Consider the following 24,871-nt stretch of genomic DNA (forward strand, 5'->3'; position numbering starts at 1 on the left):
CAAAGTGACTGTACCAGCAGAATAGTGAGCGCAGCTCTGGAGTATAATACAGGATAACTAATGTATGTACACAGTGACTGTACCAGCAGAATAGTGAGCGCAGCTCTGAAGTATAATACAGGATAAGTAATGTAATGTATGTACACAGTGACTGCACCAGCAGAATAGTGAGCGCAGCTCTGGGGTATAATACAGGATAAGTAATGTAATGTATGTACACAGTGACTGTACCAGCAGAATAGTGATCGCAGCTCTGGGGTATAATACAGGATAAGTAATGTAATGTATGTACACAGTGACTGTACCAGCAGAATAGTGAGCGCAGCTCTGGAGTATAATACAGGATAAGTAATGTAATGTATGTACACAGTGACTACCAGCAGAATAGTGAGCGCAGCTCTGGAGTATAATACAGGATAAGTAATGTAATGTATGTACACAGTGACCAGCAGAATAGTGAGCGCAGCTCTGGAGTATAATACAGGATAAGTAATGTAATGTATGTACACAGTGACCAGCAGAATAGTGAGCGCAGCTCTGGAGTATAATACAGGATAAGTAATGTAATGTATGTACACAGTGACTGCACCAGCAGAATAGTGAGCGCAGCTCTGGAGTATAATACAGGATAAGTAATGTAATGTATGTACACAGTGACCAGCAGAATAGTGAGCGCAGCTCTGGAGTATAATACAGGATAAGTAATGTAATGTATGTACACGGTGACTGTACCAGCAGAATAGTGAGCACAGCTCTGGAGTATAATACAGGATAAGTAATGTAATGTATGTACACAGTGACTGTACCAGCAGAATAGTGAGCGCAGCTCTGGAGTATAATACAGGATAAGTAATGTAATGTATGTACACAGTGACTGCACCAGCAGAATAGTGAGCGCAGCTCTGGGGTATAATACAGGATAAGTAATGTAATGTATGTACACAGTGACTGTACCAGCAGAATAGTGATCGCAGCTCTGGGGTATAATACAGGATAAGTAATGTAATGTATGTACACAGTGACTGTACCAGCAGAATAGTGAGCGCAGCTCTGGAGTATAATACAGGATAAGTAATGTAATGTATGTACACAGTGACTACCAGCAGAATAGTGAGCGCAGCTCTGGGGTATAATACAGGATAAGTAATGTAATGTATGTACACAGTGACTGTACCAGCAGAATAGTGATCGCAGCTCTGGGGTATAATACAGGATAAGTAATGTAATGTATGTACACAGTGACTGTACCAGCAGAATAGTGAGCGCAGCTCTGGAGTATAATACAGGATAAGTAATGTAATGTATGTACACAGTGACTGTACCAGCAGAATAGTGAGCGCAGCTCTGGAGTATAATACAGGATAAGTAATGTAATGTATGTACACAGTGACTGCACCAGCAGAATAGTGAGCGCAGCTCTGGGGTATAATACAGGATAAGTAATGTAATGTATGTACACAGTGACTGTACCAGCAGAATAGTGATCGCAGCTCTGGGGTATAATACAGGATAAGTAATGTAATGTATGTACACAGTGACTGTACCAGCAGAATAGTGAGCGCAGCTCTGGAGTATAATACAGGATAAGTAATGTAATGTATGTACACAGTGACTGTACCAGCAGAATAGTGAGCGCAGCTCTGGAGTATAATACAGGATAAGTAATGTAATGTATGTACACAGTGACTGCACCAGCAGAATAGTGAGCGCAGCTCTGGGGTATAATACAGGATAAGTAATGTAATGTATGTACACAGTGACTGTACCAGCAGAATAGTGATCGCAGCTCTGGGGTATAATACAGGATAAGTAATGTAATGTATGTACACAGTGACTGTACCAGCAGAATAGTGAGCGCAGCTCTGGAGTATAATACAGGATAAGTAATGTAATGTATGTACACAGTGACTACCAGCAGAATAGTGAGCGCAGCTCTGGAGTATAATACAGGATAAGTAATGTAATGTATGTACACAGTGACCAGCAGAATAGTGAGCGCAGCTCTGGAGTATAATACAGGATAAGTAATGTAATGTATGTACACAGTGACCAGCAGAATAGTGAGCGCAGCTCTGGAGTATAATACAGGATAAGTAATGTAATGTATGTACACGGTGACTGTACCAGCAGAATAGTGAGCGCAGCTCTGGAGTATAATACAGGATAAGTAATGTAATGTATGTACACAGTGACTGCACCAGCAGAATAGTGAGCGCAGCTCTGGAGTATAATACAGGATAAGTAATGTAATGTATGTACACAGTGACTGCACCAGCAGAATAGTGAGCGCAGCTCTGGAGTATAATACAGGATAAGTAATGTAATGTATGTACACAGTGACTGTACCAGCAGAATAGTGAGCGCAGCTCTGGAGTATAATACAGGATAAGTAATGTAATGTATGTACACAGTGACTGTACCAGCAGAATAGTGAGCGCAGCTCTGGAGTATAATACAGGATAAGCAATGTAATGTATGTACACAGTTACTGTACCAGCAGAATATTGAGCGCAGCTCTGGAGTATAATACAGGATAAGTAATGTAATGTATGTACACAGTGACTGTACCAGCAGAATAGTGAGCGCAGCTCTGGAGTATAATACAGGATAAGTAATGTAATGTAATGTATGTACACAGTGACTGTACCAGCAGAATAGTGAGCGCAGCTCTGGAGTATAATACAGGATAAGTAATGTAATGTTTGTACACAGTGACTGTACCAGCAGAATAGTGAGCGCAGCTCTGGAGTATAATACAGGATAAGTAATGTAATGTATGTACAAAGTGACTGTACCAGCAGAGTAGTGAGCGCAGCTCTGGAGTATAATACAGGATAAGTAATGTATGTACACAGTGACTGTACCAGCAGAATAGTGAGCGCAGCTCTGAAGTATAATACAGGATAAGTAATGTAATGTATATACACAGTGACTGTACCAGCAGAATAGTGAGCGCAGCTCTAGAGTGTAATACAGGATAAGTAATGTAATGTATGTACACAGTGACTGTACCAACAAAATAGTGAGCGCAGCTCTGGAGTATAATACAGGATAAGTAATGTAATGTATGTACACAGTGACTGCACCAGCAGAATAGTGAGCGCAGCTCTGGAGTATAATACAGGATAAGTAATGTAATGTATGTACACAGTGACTGTACCAACAAAATAGTGAGCACAGCTCTGGAGTATAATACAGGATAAGTAATGTAATGTATGTACACAGTGACTGTACCAGCAGAATAGTGAGCGCAGCTCTGGAGTATAATACAGGATAAGTAATGTAATGTATGTACACAGTGACTGTACCAGCAGAATAGTGAGCGCAGCTCTGGAGTATAATACAGGATAAGTAATGTAATGTATGTACACAGTGACTGCACCAGCAGAATAGTGAGCGCAGCTCTGGGGTATAATACAGGATAAGTAATGTAATGTATGTACACGGTGACTGTACCAGCAGAATAGTGAGCGCAGCTCTGGAGTATAATACAGGATAAGTAATGTAATGTATGTACACAGTGACTGTACCAGCAGAATAGTGAGCACAGCTCTGGAGTATAATACAGGATAAGTAATGTATGTACACAGTGACTGTACCAGCAGAATAGTGAGCGCAGCTCTGGGGTATAATACAGGAGAAGTAATGTAATGTATGTACACAGTGACTGTACCAGCAGAATAGTGAGCGCAGCTCTGGAGTATAATACAGGATAAGTAATGTAATGTATGTACACAGTGACTACCAGCAGAATAGTGAGCGCAGCTCTGGAGTATAAAACAGGATAAGTAATGTAATGTATGTACACAGTGACCAGCAGAATAGTGAGCGCAGCTCTGGAGTATAATACAGGATAAGTAATGTAATGTATGTACACAGTGACTGTACCAGCAGAATAGTGAGAGCAGCTCTGGAGTATAATACAGGATAAGTAATGTAATGTATGTACACAGTGACTGTACCAGCAGAATAGTGAGCGCAGCTCTGGAGTATAATACAGGATAAGTAATGTAATGTATGTACACAGTGACTGTACCAGCAGAATAGTGAGCGCAGCTCTGGAGTATAATACAGGATAAGTAATGTAATGTATGTACACAGTGACTGCACCAGCAGAATAGTGAGCGCAGCTCTGGGGTATAATACAGGATAAGTAATGTAATGTATGTACACAGTGACTGCACCAGCAGAATAGTGAGCGCAGCTCTGGAGTATAATACAGGATAAGTAATGTAATGTATGTACACAGTGACTGTACCAGCAGAATAGTGAGCGCAGCTCTGGAGTATAATACAGGATAAGTAATGTAATGTATGTACACAGTGACTGCACCAGCAGAATAGTGAGCGCAGCTCTGGAGTATAATGTAATGTACCAGTAGTTGATCCCTTTAATGATGTATATACTACTGCTGGCTATATGTGTATGCTGAGAGTAGTAGTTCCTCATGTAGTCACTCTAGATTGTTCCATGGTGTCCCTCATTGTATTACAGAACCTTCTAGAATTCGGGTTACTCACTGAAGTCGGCCGGGTTGTGATAGGTCGGGCAGTTTAATCCCAGGACCCGCAGGTACGGGACCAGATTTGCCACTTTCCCACGGTAGATGCATTGTCCTTGGCTTAATACATAAAGCTGTGTATAAAGGAGAGAGAAAGCCGTAACGTTATCCCGCAATCTAATACTGAAGATATTTATTTGCTTTAACCGTTCTGCAGACGACGAATAAAGATTGTTCATTTGGTCACCGAGGAGGAAACAGAGTAAAAAAAAAACATCAAAATTAAAGGGGCGGTCCTCATCAATGTCTTATCGTCAGCGGGGTCTCCTGATAATAAGTTTGATAGCAGGTTGTCAGGGAGTAGCCGCACTTGGGGGGTTACTCTGGCGGTAAATGCTCAGTCTGCCTGCAGCGCCCCCACAGGGGAAATAAAGTATTGCAAGATTGTAATGGAAATCAGTGTAACGCAGAGACCTGGCGCTCTTTGTAGACGATGGTCAGAGATGGGGGGAGGGGCGGGTGGAGGACTCCGATATTATTTTATTAGTGATGTCGGGGCTGATGGAGGACTCCGATATTATTTTATTAGTGATGTCGGGGCTGATGGAGGACTCCGATATTATTTTATTAGTGATGTCGGGGCTGATGGAGGACTCCGATATTATTTTATTAGTGATGTCGGGGCTGATGGAGGACTCCGATATTATTTTATTAGTGATGTCGGGGCGGGTGGAGGACTCCGATATTATTTTATTAGTGATGTCGGGGCTGATGGAGGACTCCGATATTATTTTATTAGTGATGTCACCGCCAGGAATAACTCACCTGATCAAAGAGCTCGAACAGCTTAGCACTGGGCTGGTGAATGGTGCAGATGATATTCCGGCCACCTTGAGCTAAAGATTTCATTAAGGAGACCACCTGGAAGCAGGAGGAGCTGTCCAGGCCGCTAGAAGAGGGAAAAGTGCACAATTAATAGAATACCGCTAACAATACGTATAAAAAGTACAGCTATACCGAGGTCCAGACATGACATCATGTGATCACAGGCTCATACCACACTATACCATAAAATGGACAAACTAGACGGGCCGACGTTTCCATTAGGGATTGGCCGCAGATGAATTACTTGGGCACTATATGGCAGTACTATTTATCCAGTGTATGGCGGTATTGTTTGGGCTCAGTAAGATACCGTTATCTGGGTATGGTATGACAGTATTGCTTTCATTATGTAAGTATTGGGTACTATATGGTGCTATTATACGGTAACTTTATGGCGATATGATTTATATTATTTTTTATGGGTCACATATTAATTGGTGTCCCTTAAAGGCGTTATCTGGGGGGGGGGGGGTAATAAAGGTGACTGGCCCATTCCCTGCACTTACTTATCACTAATATACACCCCGATACCCTGGGGCCCCTATTGGGGACAACAGCTGGGGAGGCCGTAACTCTCGCTCCTCAACGGTCACATGACGCACTCCACTCTACTCAATGGGTCTGGGAGTCAATGACATCACAAGAGGTCCGACCTCCCCCCAGGTAAGACATGGGGCTCCAGGGGGCCGGGGTGTATACTGCTAATACAGATTAACCAGTGCAGGGAATGCTTTGGCCGCTTTAGGATAGACCTCCTATATTTTAGTGCTGGAAGACCCAGTGTATCACAAGAGGAGTGTATTATAGCGGCACAGTAATGTGAGCACTGTATGGCACAGCAATTTCCAAAATGTTAATTGGGTACAACATGGCACCACTATTTAGCTACAGTATGGAGGTATTTTCTGGCTGCACTAGGTTCTGTTATCTGGTCACTGTGTCGCACAACTGAACTGAATGTATAGGGTACTGTACAGTGCTATGGCTTATAGCGACATCATTTACAGCATTACGCTGTTGTATTACATGGTATAGATACGGTCTGCTGCTACTACTGGATCACAGCTATCCGAGCACTATAGAGCAGTTATACAGTATATCACGTGGCAAGTATTGATTCAGTATTGTAAGTACTGGGCATAGATACTATTACATGGCAGCTGTATGGATGTATTATTTAGGCACTATATGGATGTATTATATGGACACTATTACTTGGCAGCTGTATGGATGTATTATTTAAGCACTATATGGATGTATTATATGGACACTTACTTGGCAGCCGTATGGATGTATTATTTAAGCACTATATGGATGTATTAGTTAAGCACTATATGGATGTATTATTTAAGCACTATATGGATGTATTATATGGACACTATTACTTGGCAGCCGTATGGATGTATTATTTAAGCACTATATGGATGTATTATTTAAGCACTATATGGATGTATTATTTAAGCACTATATGGATGTATTATTTAAGCACTATATGGATGTATTATTTGAGCACTATATGGATGTATTATTTGAGCACTATATGGATGTATTATTTGAGCACTATATGGATGTATTATTTGAGCACTATATGGATGTATTATTTGAGCACTATATGGATGTATTATTTGAGCACTATATGGATGTATTATTTAAGCACTATATGGATGTATTATTTAAGCACTATATGGATGTATTATTTGAGCACTATATGGATGTATTATTTGAGCACTATATGGATGTATTATTTAAGCACTATATGGATGTATTATATGGACACTATTACTTGGCAGCTGTACGGTTCTATTCTTTAAGCACTATATGGATGTATTATATGGACACTATTACTTGGCAGCCGTATGGATGTATTATTTAAGCACTATATGGATGTATTATACGGACACTATTATTTGGTAGGTGTATGGTTCTATTTAAGCACTATATAGATGTATTATTTAAGCACTATATAGATGTATTATATGGACACTATTACTCGGCACTATATGGATGTATTATTTAAGCACTATATGGATGTATTATTTAAGCACTATATGGATGTATTATTTAAGCACTATATGGATGTATTATTTGAGCACTATATGGATGTATTATTTGAGCACTATATGGATGTATTATTTAAGCACTATATGGATGTATTATTTAAGCACTATATGGGTGTATTATTTGAGCACTATATGGATGTATTATTTGAGCACTATATGGATGTATTATTTGAGCACTATATGGATGTATTATTTAAGCACTATATGGATGTATTATTTAAGCACTATATGGATGTATTATTTGAGCACTATATGGATGTATTATTTGAGCACTATATGGATGTATTATTTAAGCACTATATGGATGTATTATTTAAGCACTATATGGATGTATTATTTAAGCACTATATGGATGTATTATTTAAGCACTATATGGATGTATTATTTGAGCACTATATGGATGTATTATTTGAGCACTATATGGATGTATTATTTAAGCACTATATGGATGTATTATATGGACACTATTACTTGGCAGCTGTACGGTTCTATTCTTTAAGCACTATATGGATGTATTATATGGACACTATTACTTGGCAGCCGTATGGATGTATTATTTAAGCACTATATGGATGTATTATACGGACACTATTATTTGGTAGGTGTATGGTTCTATTTAAGCACTATATAGATGTATTATTTAAGCACTATATAGATGTATTATATGGACACTATTACTCGGCAGCTGTATGGATGTATTATTTAAGCACTATATGGATGTATTATATGGACACTATTATTTGGCAGCTGTATGGATGTATTATTTAAGCACTATATGGATGTATTATTTAGGCACTATATGGATGTATTATTTAAGCACTATATGGATGTATTATTTGAGCACTATATGGATGTATTATTTAAGCACTATATGGATGTATTATTTAAGCACTATATGGATGTATTATTTAGGCACTATATGGATGTATTATTTAAGCACTATATGGATGTATTATTTAAGCACTATATGGATGTATTATTTAAGCACTATATAGATGTATTATATGGACACTATTACTCGGCAGCTGTATGGATGTATTATTTAAGCACTATATGGATGTATTATATGGACACTATTATTTGGCAGCTGTATGGATGTATTATTTAAGCACTATATGGATGTATTATTTAGGCACTATATGGATGTATTATTTAAGCACTATATGGATGTATTATTTAAGCACTAAATGGATGTATTATTTAGGCACTATATGGATGTATTATTTGAGCACTATATGGATGTATTATTTAAGCACTATATGGATGTATTATTTAAGCACTATATGGATGTATTATTTAGGCACTATATGGATGTATTATTTAAGCACTATATGGATGTATTATTTAAGCACTATATGGATGTATTATTTAAGCACTATATAGATGTATTATATGGACACTATTACTCGGCAGCTGTATGGATGTATTATTTAAGCACTATATGGATGTATTATATGGACACTATTATTTGGCAGCTGTATGGATGTATTATTTAAGCACTATATGGATGTATTATTTAGGCACTATATGGATGTATTATTTAGGCACTATATGGATGTATTATTTAAGCACTATATGGATGTATTATTTAAGCACTAAATGGATGTATTATTTAGGCACTATATGGATGTATTATTTGAGCACTATATGGATGTATTATTTGAGCACTATATGGATGTATTATTTAAGCACTATATGGATGTATTATTTAAGCACTATATGGATGTATTATTTAGGCACTATATGGATGTATTATTTAAGCACTATATGGATGTATTATATGGACACTATTATTTGGCAGCTGTATGGATGTATTATTTAGGCACTATATGGATGTATTATTTAGGCACTATATGGATGTATTATTTAAGCACTATATGGATGTATTATTTAAGCACTATATGGATGTATTATTTAAGCACTAAATGGATGTATTATTTAGGCACTATATGGATGTATTATTTGAGCACTATATGGATGTATTATTTGAGCACTATATGGATGTATTATTTAAGCACTATATGGATGTATTATTTAAGCACTATATGGATGTATTATTTGAGCACTATATGGATGTATTATTTAAGCACTATATGGATGTATTATTTGAGCACTATATGGATGTATTATTTAAGCACTATATGGATGTATTATTTAAGCACTATATGGATGTATTATTTAGGCACTATATGGATGTATTATTTAAGCACTAAATGGATGTATTATTTAGGCACTATATGGATGTATTATTTAAGCACTATATGGATGTATTATTTAAGCACTATATGGATGTATTATTTGAGCACTATATGGATGTATTATTTAAGCACTATATGGATGTATTATTTAAGCACTAAATGGATGTATTATTTAGGCACTATATGGATGTATTATTTAAGCACTATATGGATGTATTATTTAGGCACTATATGGATGTATTATTTAAGCACTAAATGGATGTATTATTTAGGCACTATATGGATGTATTATTTAAGCACTATATGGATGTATTATTTAAGCACTATATGGATGTATTATTTGAGCACTATATGGATGTATTATTTGAGCACTATATGGATGTATTATTTGAGCATTAGTAACATCCTCTTATTCTGGTGCGTGTGTCTATACAAGGACAAGGGGGAGGTCTGTGTAATATATCCCGGGGCCTCTATGGACCTTCTGGATCCACAAATGTAGAAGATGCTACAGAGCCTGACCCTGAGCAATAACCGCCATCCCATAATGCCGCGCCGCCTCCTCTGACCCATTTTCATAATTCCTGATTTAATTAAAAGTTAATGGATTAGAAGTTGACCAGTTTCCTTCAGTGTGTTCTGGAGCCGCCTGGATAGAGTCAGACAGCGATATGGGATAAGCAGACATTGTGCGCGTGTTACATAGGAGCGGTATTATAGGGGACATGTATGTTTGTATGACCCGCTAACAGGATGAATTAGGTGTAACTACTGTATACAATGAGTACAGGACCTGGTGCAAACACTCAGCCTGGGCCCCCGGGGTAACTGTATTCTCACAATCCTCAGCCAGGACCCATTTCTACATTATAGCAGCATTTACATTTCCCTTTTCTTCTCTATCTGGCCCAGGCCGCCATGACAACTTCGCAACGTCTGTGCACACCAGCCCCACTCCATCTCTTGTCCGTGGCCCCCCACATCGTTTTCCTGCCCCCTTATGTGTCACAGCCTCTTCATACAACCCCTTCTGCACTATAAAGGGTTACTTTTCTCCTTTCTGACAGTGGAAGGCGGTGTAACATAAATCTTCTGCCTTCCGTGCACCAGAGGGCAGGGGGAATACGTCTACAATGCGCGGACTGCCATCAATGGGAATCAGAAAGGAGAGCAAAGACGTTTAGCCCAGTCTAGTGTGCTGAGGGTGATGTGTGGGCCCCCCCGGATTCTGGTCACAGCTGACACCCCCATACTGACACCAGTGAATGCTCACATTGCCCACTGTATCCTATAATATAATCATGTAATATTGGGCAGGTCAATGCTATGGAAACTCTAAATGGGTTGTCCCACCATAACAGCCTATCGCCCCCCACCCATGACATGTCATCAGCGTCTGATCCCGGTTTCTACCGCTACTGAGACCTCCACCAAACACGTCGCCAGTGTTGATTTAGGACCCGCTCCTGCCAGTCACGGTACGTGGTCTCCCGCCATACAACTCATAGCTATAGGTACCTACCTGGTGGGCTCATCAAAGAACATCACCGGGGGGTTGTTCACCAGCTCTAGTGCAATGGCTAAACGTTTCCTCTGACCCCCGGAGAGGCAGCCGGTCCTGGTGTCGGCACAAGGCAACAATCCCAGGGCGGTCAGGATCTCCTTTACCTATAGGAAGGTATACAGAGAGTATACGGTCAGACTAAAGCCCGGTGTATACAGGTGTCCTGCAGGGGGCGCACACTAAGAAGATGGCCGGTCCTATAGGAAGGTATACAGAGAGTATACGGTCAGACTAAAGCCTGGTGTATACAGGTGTCCTGCAGGGGGCGCACACTAAGAAGATGGCCGGTCCTATAGGAAGGTATACAGAGAGTATACGGTCAGACTAAAGCCTGGTGTATACAGGTGTCCTGCAGAGGGCGCACACTAAGAAGATGGCCGGTCCTATAGGAAGGTATACAGAGAGTATACGGTCAGACTAAAGCCCGGTGTATACAGGTGTCCTGCAGGGGGCGCACACTTAGAAGATGGCCGGTCCTATAGGAAGGTATACAGAGAGTATACAGTCAGACTAAAGCCCGGTGTATACAGGTGTCCTGCAGGGGGCGCACACTAAGAAGATGGCCGGTCCTATAGGAAGGTATACAGAGAGTATACGGTCAGACTAAAGCCTGGTGTATACAGGTGTCCTGCAGGGGGCGCACACTAAGAAGATGGCCGGTCCTATAGGAAGGTATACAGAGAGTATACGGTCAGACTAAAGCCCGGTGTATACAGGTGTCCTGCAGGGGGCGCACACTAAGAAGATGGCCGGTCCTATAGGAAGGTATACAGAGAGTATACGGTCAGACTAAAGCCTGGGGTGTATACAGGTGTCCTGCAGGGGGCGCACACTAAGAAGATGGCCGGTCCTATAGGAAGGTATACAGAGAGTATACGGTCAGACTAAAGCCTGGTGTATACAGGTGTCCTGCAGGGGGCGCACACTAAGAAGATGGCCGGTCCTATAGGAAGGTATACAGAGAGTATACGGTCAGACTAAAGCCTGGTGTATACAGGTGTCCTGCAGGGGGCGCACACTAAGAAGATGGCCGGTCCTATAGGAAGGTATACAGAGAGTATACGGTCAGACTAAAGCCTGGTGTATACAGGTGTCCTGCAGGGGGCGCACACTAAGAAGATGGCCGGTCCTATAGGAAGGTATACAGAGAGTATATGGTCAGACTAAAGCCTGGTGTATACAGGTGTCCTGCAGGGGGCGCACACTAAGAAGATGGCCGGTCCTATAGGAAGGTATACAGAGAGTATATGGTCAGACTAAAGCCTGGTGTATACAGGTGTCCTGCAGGGGGCGCACACTAAGAAGATGGCCGGTCCTATAGGAAGGTATACAGAGAGTATATGGTCAGACTAAAGCCTGGTGTATACAGGTGTCCTGCAGGGGGCGCACACTAAGAAGATGGCCGGTCCTATAGGAAGGTATACAGAGAGTATACGGTCAGACTAAAGCCCGGTGTATACAGGTGTCCTGCAGGGGGCGCACACTAAGAAGATGGCCGGTCCTATAGGTCTGTCCTGGTATCCAGACATGTGACACAGATTCGAGGACACCCACAGGTTAGTATTGGGGTTACGGCCCCTGGATGACAGACCCCCCCCCCCCCCCCCCTCAGGTCTCTGTCAGGAGGGGCGAGAAGTCTGCGGGTCACTCACCATTTCTCTTCGTCCCTCATCTTTTTCTTGTAGCTTCAGGTGAGCAGAAACCTAAAATATAAGATGTATGAGAGATGTATAGAGAAGAACAACGGACTGTCAGTGTCACCCCCCCCCCCCCCCCGGGGTAGGAATAGAATGCGAGAGCAATAAGAAGTGTCATCATCATTAGATAAGGAGACTCGTCCGGCGTCTTCCTCAGGACACCCCGACAATCGGTGACATGGAGGGAGAGGACACGGGGCTGACTGTGGGGTCTCGCTGGTCCCAGTAGCCGGACCCCCACAATGACAGGAGGAGGGGGAGGTGGGGGAGGGGGCGGGTATTCCTCTCAGGTCACCGATACCCACAAGGCCAGTCCTCCACAAGGTTTCGGGAATCTGCCGCCTACTATGGGGTGAAGCTATAAGTGGGGGTAACATGGAGGCAGCTCATAAAGAAACGGCGCGGCCATAAGTGCGGGCTGCAGGGGGCGCTCTCACCATCATGGCCTCCTGCACGGTGAGGTGCGGCAATAACATGTCGTCTTGCATGATATAACAGGAGACTTTGCGGAAGGTCCTCAGGTCCCGCGGCTGCCCATTGATGAGGATCTCGCCCTTCATGCCCGTCTCCCTGGGGAACAGAAGAAAGTCGCATTAATGTCCGGAGACGACGCAACGGCCCGAATCAGTCAGAGGACTCGGGGGATCACCCGCCATGAAACTATAGTCTGTACAGACCCCAAAGTACAATCCGCAGGGGGGGCGGACACGATGGACCCCAATACTCACCGGCCGGAATCATAAGGAGCCGCCAGACAAAGCAGACAACTCTATAAAGTGACATCAGCCCCAAGATGGCGGCCGAAGAAAAGAGGTACGAAAATAGGGAAAACCTCTCCGAGCACCAACTACGCTGTACCCTGAGGGGGTAAAGCACAGCCCCGGGGGCAGGAAGATTATATACAGCTATATACTATATACAGGGGCAGGAAGATTATATACAGCTATATACTATATACGGGGGATGATAGATTATATACAGCTATATACTATATACGGGGGCTGATAGATTATATACAGCTATATACTATATACAGGGGCAGGAAGATTATATACAGCTATATACTATATACAGGGGCAGGAAGATTATATACAGCTATATACTATATACGGGGGCTGATAGATTATATACAGCTATATACTATATACAGGGGCAGGAAGATTATATACAGCTATATACTATATACGGGGGCTGATAGATTATATACAGGGGCTGATAGATTATATACAGCTATATACTATATACAGGGGCAGGAAGATTATATACAGCTATATACTATATACAGGGGCAGGAAGATTATATACAGCTATATACTATATACGGGGGATGATAGATTATATACAGCTATATACTATATACAGGGGCTGATAGATTATATACAGCTATATACTATATACGGGGGATGATAGATTATATACAGCTATATACTATATACAGGGGCTGATAGATTATATACAGCTATATACTATATACGGGGCTGATAGATTATATACGGGGGCAGATAGATTATATACAGCTATATACTATATACGGGGGATGATAGATTATATACAGCTATATACTATATACAGGGGCTGATAGATTATATACAGCTATATACTATATACGGGGGATGATAGATTATATACAGCTATATACTATATACGGGGCTGATAGATTATATACGGGGGCAGATAGATTATATACAGCTATATACTATATACAGGGGCAGGAAGATTATATACAGCTATATACTATATACGGGGGCAGGAAGATTATATACAGCTATATACTATATACAGGGGCAGGAAGATTATATACAGCTATATACTATATACAGGGGCTGATAGATTATATACAGCTATATACTATATACAGGGGCAGGAAGATTATATACAGCTATATACTATATACGGGGGCAGGAAGATTATATACAGCTATATACTATATACGGGGGCTGATAGATTATATACAGCTATATACTATATACAGGGGCTGATAGATTATATACAGCTATATACTATATACGGGGCTGATAGATTATATACGGGGGCAGATAGATTATATACAGCTATATACTATATACGGGGGATGATAGATTATATACAGCTATATACTATATACAGGGGCTGATAGATTATATACAGCTATATACTATATACGGGGGATGATAGATTATATACAGCTATATACTATATACGGGGCTGATAGATTATATACGGGGGCAGATAGATTATATACAGCTATATACTATATACGGGGGCTGATAGATTATATACAGCTATATACTATATACGGGGGCTGATAGATTATATACAGCTATATACTATATACAGGGGCTGATAGATTATATACAGCTATATACTATATACGGGGGCTGATAGATTATATACAGCTATATACTATATACGGGGGCAGATAGATTATATACAGCTATATACTATATACAGGGGCAGGAAGATTATATACAGCTATATACTATATACGGGGGCAGGAAGATTATATACAGCTATATACTATATACAGGGGCAGGAAGATTATATACAGCTATATACTATATACAGGGGCTGATAGATTATATACAGCTATATACTATATACAGGGGCAGGAAGATTATATACAGCTATATACTATATACAGGGGCAGGAAGATTATATACAGCTATATACTATATACGGGGGCAGGAAGATTATATACAGCTATATACTATATACGGGGGCTGATAGATTATATACAGCTATATACTATATACGGGGGCTGATAGATTATATACAGCTATATACTATATACAGGGGCAGGAAGATTATATACAGCTATATACTATATACAGGGGCAGGAAGATTATATACAGCTATATACTATATACGGGGGCAGGAAGATTATATACAGCTATATACTATATACGGGGGCTGATAGATTATATACAGCTATATACTATATACGGGGGCTGATAGATTATATACAGCTATATACTATATACAGGGGCAGGAAGATTATATACAGCTATATACTATATACAGGGGCTGATAGATTATATACAGCTATATACTATATACGGGGGCTGATAGATTATATACAGCTATATACTATATACGGGGGCTGATAGATTATATACAGCTATATACTATATACAGGGGCAGGAAGATTATATACAGCTATATACTATATACGGGGGCAGGAAGATTATATACAGCTATATACTATATACGGGGGCTGATAGATTATATACAGCTATATACTATATACGGGGGCAGGAAGATTATATACAGCTATATACTATATACGGGGGCTGATAGATTATATACAGCTATATACTATATACGGGGGCTGATAGATTATATACAGCTATATACTATATACAGGGGCAGGAAGATTATATACAGCTATATACTATATACGGGGGCAGGAAGATTATATACAGCTATATACTATATACGGGGGCTGATAGATTATATACAGCTATATACTATATACGGGGGCAGGAAGATTATATACAGCTATATACTATATACGGGGGCTGATAGATTATATACAGCTATATACTATATACGGGGGCTGATAGATTATATACGGGGGCTGATAGATTATATACAGCTATATACTATATACAGGGGCAGGAAGATTATATACAGCTATATACTATATACGGGGGCTGATAGATTATATACAGCTATATACTATATACGGGGGCTGATAGATTATATACAGCTATATACTATATACAGGGGCTGATAGATTATATACAGCTATATACTATATACGGGGGCTGATAGATTATATACAGCTATATACTATATACGGGGGCTGATAGATTATATACGGGGGCAGATAGATTATATACAGCTATATACTATATACAGGGGCAGGAAGATTATATACAGCTATATACTATATACGGGGGCTGATAGATTATATACAGCTATATACTATATACGGGGGCAGGAAGATTATATACAGCTATATACTATATACGGGGGCTGATAGATTATATACAGCTATATACTATATACGGGGGCTGATAGATTATATACGGGGGCTGATAGATTATATACAGCTATATACTATATACAGGGGCAGGAAGATTATATACAGCTATATACTATATACGGGGGCTGATAGATTATATACAGCTATATACTATATACGGGGGCTGATAGATTATATACAGCTATATACTATATACGGGGGTTGATAGATTATATACAGCTATATACTATATACGGGGGCTGATAGATTATATACAGCTATATACTATATACAGGGGCAGGAAGATTATATACAGCTATATACTATATACAGGGGCTGATAGATTATATACAGCTATATACTATATACGGGGGATGATAGATTATATACAGCTATATACTATATATGGGGGCTGATAGATTATATACAGCTATATACTATATACAGGGGCTGATAGATTATATACAGCTATATACTATATACAGGGGCTGATAGATTATATACAGCTATATACTATATACAGGGGCTGATAGATTATATACAGCTATATACTATATACAGGGGCTGATAGATTATATACAGCTATATACTATATACGGGGGCTGATAGATTATATACAGCTATATACTATATACAGGGGCAGGAAGATTATATACAGCTATATACTATATACAGGGGCTGATAGATTATATACAGCTATATACTATATACAGGGGCTGATAGATTATATACAGCTATATACTATATACGGGGGCTGATAGATTATATACAGCTATATACTATATACAGGGGCAGGAAGATTATATACAGCTATATACTATATACAGGGGCAGGAAGATTATATACAGCTATATACTATATACGGGGGCTGATAGATTATATACAGCTATATACTATATACAGGGGCTGATAGATTATATACAGCTATATACTATATACGGGGGCTGATAGATTATATACGGGGGCAGATAGATTATATACAGCTATATACTATATACAGGGGCTGATAGCTTATATACAGCTATATACTATATACGGGGGCTGATAGATTATATACAGCTATATACTATATACGGGGGCTGATAGATTATATACAGCTATATACTATATACGGGGGCTGATAGATTATATACGGGGGCAGATAGATTATATACAGCTATATACTATATACGGGGGCAAATAGATTATATACAGCTATATACTATATACGGGGGCTGATAGATTATATACGGGGGCAGATAGATTATATACAGCTATATACTATATACGGGGGCTGATAGATTATATACGGGGGCTGATAGATTATATACAGCTATATACTATATACAGGGGCTGATAGATTATATACAGCTATATACTATATACGGGGGCTGATAGATTATATACAGCTATATACAGGGGCAGGAAGATTATATACGGGGCAGATATTATATACAGGAGGAGGTAGATTATATACGGGGGCAGATAGATTATATACAGGGGCAGGTAGATTATATACAGGGGCAGGTAGATTATATACGGGGGCAGATAATATATACAGGAGGAGGTAGATTATATACAGGGGCAGGTAGATTATATACAGGGGCAGATATTATATACAGGGGCAGGTAGATTATATACAGCTATATAGTATACACAGGGGCTGATAGATTATATACAGGGGACTGATAGATTATATACAGGGGCAGATAGATTATATACGGGGGCAGATAGATTATATACAGGGGACTGATAGATTATATACAGGGGCAGATAGATTATATACAGGGGCAGATAGATTATATACAGGGGCAGATAGATTATATACAGGGGACTGATAGATTATATACAGGGGCAGATAGATTATATACAGGGGCAGGAAGATTATATACAGGGGTAGATAGATTATATACAGGGGCAGATAGATTATATACAGGGGCAGACAGATTATATACAGGGGCAGGAAGATTATATACAGGGGCAGGAAGAATATATACAGGGGCAGATACATTATATACAGGGGCAGATACATTATATACAGGGGCAGATACATTATATACAGGGGCAGATACATTATATACAGGGGCAGATACATTATATACAGGGGCAGATAGATTATATACAGGGGACGGAAGATTATATACAGGGGCAGATAGATTATATACAGGGGCAGGAAGATTATATACGGGGGCAGGAAGATTATATACGGGGGCAGATAGATTATATACGGGGCAGATAGATTATATACGGGGGCAGATAGATTATATACGGGGGCAGATAGATTATATACGGGGCAGATAGATTATATACGGGGGCAGATAGATTATATACGGGGCAGATAGATTATATACGGGGGCAGATAGATTATATACGGGGGCAGATAGATTATATACAGGGGCAGATAGATTATATACGGGGGCAGATAGATTATATACGGGGGCAGATAGATTATATACGGGGGCAGATAGATTATATACGGGGGCAGATAGATTATATACGGGGGCAGATAGATTATATACGGGGGCAGATAGATTATATACGGGGGCAGATAGATTATATACGGGGGCAGATACATTATATACGGGGGCAGATACATTATATACAGGGGCAGATACATTATATACAGGGGCAGATACATTATATACAGGGGCAGATAGATTATATACAGGGGACGGAAGATTATATTCAGGGGCAGATAGATTATATACAGGGGCAGGAAGATTATATACGGGGGCAGGAAGATTATATACGGGGGCAGATAGATTATATACGGGGCAGATAGATTATATACGGGGGCAGATAGATTATATACGGGGGCAGATAGATTATATACGGGGGCAGATAGATTATATACGGGGGCAGATAGATTATATACGGGGGCAGATAGATTATATACGGGGGCAGATAGATTATATACGGGGGCAGATAGATTATATACGGGGGCAGATAGATTATATACGGGGCAGATAGATTATATACGGGGGCAGATAGATTATATACGGGGGCAGATAGATTATATACGGGGGCAGATAGATTATATACGGGGGCAGATAGATTATATACGGGGGCAGATAGATTATATACGGGGCAGATAGATTATATACGGGGGCAGGAAGATTATATACGGGGGCAGGAAGATTATATACAGGGGCAGATAGATTATATACAGGGGCAGGAAGATTATATACAGGGGCAGGAAGATTATATACGGGGGCAGGAAGATTATACACGGGGGCAGGAAGATTATATACGGGGGCAGATAGATTATATAGGGGGGCAGATAGATTATATACGGGGGCAGATAGATTATATACGGGGGCAGATAGATTATATACGGGGGCAGATAGATTATATACGGGGCAGATAGATTATATAAAGGGGCAGGTAGATTATATACAGGGGCAGGAAGATTATATACAGGGGCAGATAGATTATATATAGCTATACATTATATACGGGAGCTGATAGATTATATACAGGAGGAGGTAGATTATATACGGCTATAAATGATATAGATTATATACGGGGGCAGATAGATTATATACGGGGGTTGATAGATTATATACGGGGGCAGATAGATTATATACGGCTATAAATGATATAGATTATATACGGCTATAAATGATATAGATTATATACGGTCCTAGGACTCACCTGTATCCCGCCAGGATGTTCATCAGCGTTGACTTCCCGGCCCCCGACGGGCCCATTATGGCCACAAGTTCTCCACAAGTGAATTTCCCAGAGATTCCCTTCAGCAGAGTTTTATAACCTAAAAATACAAAAAATACCAAAATAAACCCGGGGGGAGGGGGGGGGGGTCTCACAGGCTCGGGACCTTAAAGGGGTGCCCCTGTGGATATTACATTTTAGATGGAAAGGTCCAAGGAACATAAAGATATCAGAGGACGTCCTGCTAGTAATAGTCACCTATAGGGGAAGAACCTCACAATCCCCTGCAGCGCCACCACAGGGGGAAAGGAGTATTACATGATCATAATCCATGGACCGTCCTGGTAATCCCCAAAGTCAGAGTACCCCAATGCACCTCTAGGGAGTGGGGAACAGATGTAGGGACCAAATGAGGGAGCCCCAACAATTAATGGGGTGTCAGGATTAGAAAACCACTTGTCATATATTCCTATATGTCTTCTATATGAGGAGGGGTCCCCTGTTTAGGATCTTCATCACTTGGCCAGACTGGACAGAGGTCACCAGCGGGGTCTCAGTCTGGAGGACTTGTCCGGTCCAGCATCACATAGACAATCCAGTGATCTGTATGGGCAGGGTGTAATACTTCATTTCCCCTGTGGGGGTGCTGCAGGGAAACCTGACAGCTCATCACTGGGACCCTCTGGGACCGACTTGTTCTAATGGACCCGTCTAATAAACAGAGACCAAGTCTGAAGACACAAGATGGCTCCTCATCTCTCACATGTAATAGCTGACGCCGTCTCTGCATGAATTAAACATCGGGCCCCGTATGAACCCGGGATAGTGGGAGGGGCCCCTGTCTGAGCGGCCACACTATACCCATTGTCCTCACTACAGAAAGGGGCAAATTATAAAACCGCGCACAGGATTTCCGCAGGGTCGCCCCGCGATGATGGGCCATAGTGCGGCCATTATCCAGGCGACCCCCTGACACCATAATGATATAATTTCTTCTCCGAGGCCATAAATACTTTCTATTCATCTCCTGTGGGAACGTGAGACGGAACGTCAGAGGCCGAAATACAGACAAATAGATTGGTGTTATTGTCCGGGCGTAAAGAGGAACTCGCACCTACAAGCCGACATTACAGATATCCTATAGGACACATCAGAGAGATAGATGGGACAGTGTGTCAGAGCCGTGTGACGTGACGAGCCGCGTGATGTGACGAGCCGCGTGATGTGACGAGCCGTGTGACGTGATGAGGCGTGTGAGGTGACGAGCCGTGTGACGTGACGAGCCGTGTGATGTGACGAGCCGCGTGATGTGACGAGCCGCGTGACGTGATGAGGCGTGTGAGGTGACGAGCCGTGTGATGTGACGAGCCGTGTGATGTGACGAGCCGTGCACCTGCGTGCCAATCACATGACAGGACACGATGAGTGACAGCAAGCAGAGATCCTATCTAACCTTCCATCATATGGAAAACATACAAGCCCTCTTTACCCCTTTACTACACAGAATTACCCCCAGAATAAAACACATGATAAACACCAGAGCAATAGTAGTGCCGGCCACACCCCGTCCCCTGCACCCCGTCCCCCGTACCCTGTCTCCTGCACCCCGTCCCCTGTCTCCTGCACCCCGTCCCCTGCACCCTTCCCCCCATCTCCTGTCTCCTGCACCCCGTCTCCTGCACCCCGTCCCCTGCACCCCGTCCTCCGCACCCTGTCCCCTGCACCCCGTCCCCTGCACCCCGTCCCCCGTACCCTGTCTCCTGCACCCCGTCCCCTGCACCCCGTTCTCCGCACTCTGTCCCCTGCACCCCGTCTCCTGCACCCCGTCCCCTGCACCCCGTCCTCCGCACCCTGTCCCCTGCACCCCGTCCCCTGCACCCCGTCCCCTGCACCCCGTCCCCCGTACCCTGTCTCCTGCACCCCGTCCCCTGCACCCCGTTCTCCGCACTCTGTCCCCTGCACCCCGTCCCCTGCACCCCGTCCCCCATCCCCTGTCTCCTGCACCCCGTCCCCTGCACCACGTCCCCTGCACCCCGTCCCCTGCACCCCGTCCTCCGCACCCCGTCCCCCGTCCCCTGCACCCCGTCCTCCGCACCCCGTCCCCTGCACCCCGTCCCCTGCACCACGTCCCCTGCACCCCGTCCCCTGCACCCCGTCCCCTGCACCCCGTCCTCCGCACCCTGTCCCCTGCACCCCGTCCCCTGCACCCCGTCCCCTGCACCCCGTCCTCCGCACCCCGTCCCCGTCCCCTGCACCCCAGCAACAGCCGCCTCTCTGGATATTTCCATTATGCATTACGTGATCGATAGGCGCAGAGCATCGCTCTCCCTGCAGACTCTTGCCCAGTATTGATCAGGAGAGGACGCTGGAGGTCACTGGTCCATCCATTAGACTTGGTGTAATAACCCGGCGGCCGCAGACTGAGGACTGATATCAGGAGCAGGCAGACAGTCTATAAGGCCCTGGTCACACTCATACTGTCAGCAGACTCCGGCAGGGCAGGTAGTGCTTACTGTCCACCACAGAGGGGGCGCCGCCATAGACCCCAATAATGGTCAGTGATGGGACCCATCAGAGTTATAGGAGGGCGCCAACCACAACGTGTCCGGAACTGCAACCCCGAGTGTGAACAGAGGGCAAGGAATGGAAGAGATTGTGTGAGAAGTAGTGACAGATGTGAATAGGGGCAGATAGATAACCATATATATATACACACACACACACACACACACTGTATATATTGTACATGTCATAGAAGTTTCCGGGCTGTGAAATCCTTCTCTGCAGATTATTCCGGCACAGAACATTTTGCAGGGAGTCCACACTAAGAACGCTGTACGTGCCAGGAGAGAAGCGAGGGATTGTGGGTAGGGGGCCTGAGGCGTCTTCACTCTCAGACACTTAATGAGACCCTTTTTCCCTCCTCACTTTCCTTTATTAATGATGAATTTCGGCCCCAATTCTGAGATCTCAGTGAGGATGGAACCAGCCGGGAGACTTCTGTCCTGTGACTCGTCTGGCTGCTGACAGCAACCCTTCAAAATAACAGAAATCCTTAAAGGTAACTCCGCCCAAATAGAGTGAGACCTTAAGGAGGACATGCACCTTTAACACGACCATCTGGCAGAAAGACCCCCCAATGATAAGATGATGACGGAGTGTTCTGCTCTCTGGCCCTCCAGCAATCAGCTACTGGCTAATGAGAAGTGATTGTTTTCCCTACAGCATACCCGCAGGAGGAACGGAGAATTACACCTGTACTTCAGAATCAATAGACCTTCATTATAATGTATGGACCCCCCGAGTCCTCTGGAGTGAGAGACACTCTGTACAGCCACTGAGTACTGGATGAGACTGGGATTACTGGGGTTAGTGCTAGGAGTGCTGCAGCCTCTCTCTGCTCCCCAAGCACAGCGCCATCCATGGTATAGTGGCCGCACTTAGTATTGCAGCTTAGACTCATTTGCTCAAGTCTGAATGTGAAGCAGAAACAGTCTCTGACTAGCAGACGGGTGGGGAATAGTTTAATCACTCTTTAAAGGGAATGTCCGAAACTGTGACACTGAGCACAAGCCAGTGACATCACATGCATTAGTCACATGGCCATGCTGCAGCACTGAGCTGTAATACCCAGCACAGCCACAAGACAACGTACGGCGATGTCCTTGGCAAGTGGTTACTAGGCCCTGACAATCAATGTCATAGTCCGGACATCCCCTTTAAGTCCTGGAGTGTCATTTAATACACACACAGTATATTCCTGCCATCACCACTAGGGGGGGCTGACTGTACCATAGAGTTCAATGCTTTCTGTATGAATCAGCTCCCCCTAGTGGTGACTGCAGGACGTCAGAGTTTGGTCTGCAGTCTCAGGGAGTCGGAGTTTTTCAATGGGCCGCTCTGATCCCCCTCTCCTAATAATGGCTGCGGCTTAATATTTCATCCCAGACTTTGTTTAATATGGAGGAGACATTAGTGAGGGCCAGCGAGCTTTACGTGATGTATAAAAGGGGCTGAACCTCTGTACATGGGGCTGCAATGACTTCTGGGACTGTCAGCGAGGGCAGGTCATCAATATTACTTTAATGGGGGGGGTCTGACACCCCACAGCCCCAAGGCTCAGATGAGAGCTGTGACCTCTTCACTAGCGCCGTACAGTGTATAGTGGCTGTACTTGGTATTGCAGCTCAGCCTCATTCATTTGAAAGGGACTGAACAGTGATCAGGACATGTGACCGATGAATGTGATGTCATTGGCTGGAGAAGAGAAGGGGTCACTTATCTGAGCCTCCAATCAGCTGACTGACACGTGCCGGACCCCCCCCATGACCTGATCCTGTAGCAGGACTTTCCCATACCTCTATTCTATT

The 24,871-nt window shown here is 42.5% G+C and overlaps 1 protein-coding gene across 1 annotated transcript in view; it reads right to left on the reverse strand.

Moving 5' to 3' along the window:
* LOC142187209 (ATP-binding cassette sub-family G member 1-like) overlaps positions 1–24,871 on the reverse strand; it is a gene marked incomplete at its 3' end in the record, with an annotated part of 110,445 nt that overhangs the window by 41,736 nt on the left and 43,838 nt on the right. Inside the window, exons 3-8 of the mRNA XM_075261462.1 lie at positions 20,484–20,601; positions 13,343–13,475; positions 12,861–12,911; positions 11,167–11,312; positions 5,327–5,450; positions 4,521–4,635 (exon numbers count right to left, since the gene is read on the reverse strand). Coding sequence (XP_075117563.1) covers positions 4,521–4,635; positions 5,327–5,450; positions 11,167–11,312; positions 12,861–12,911; positions 13,343–13,475; positions 20,484–20,601 — 687 coding nt within the window. The remainder of the gene's footprint in view (positions 1–4,520; positions 4,636–5,326; positions 5,451–11,166; positions 11,313–12,860; positions 12,912–13,342; positions 13,476–20,483; positions 20,602–24,871) is intronic.

Source organism: Leptodactylus fuscus, unplaced genomic scaffold (genome assembly GCF_031893055.1).
Source record: "Leptodactylus fuscus isolate aLepFus1 unplaced genomic scaffold, aLepFus1.hap2 HAP2_SCAFFOLD_139, whole genome shotgun sequence".
NCBI classification, from domain to species: Eukaryota; Metazoa; Chordata; class Amphibia; order Anura; family Leptodactylidae; genus Leptodactylus; species Leptodactylus fuscus.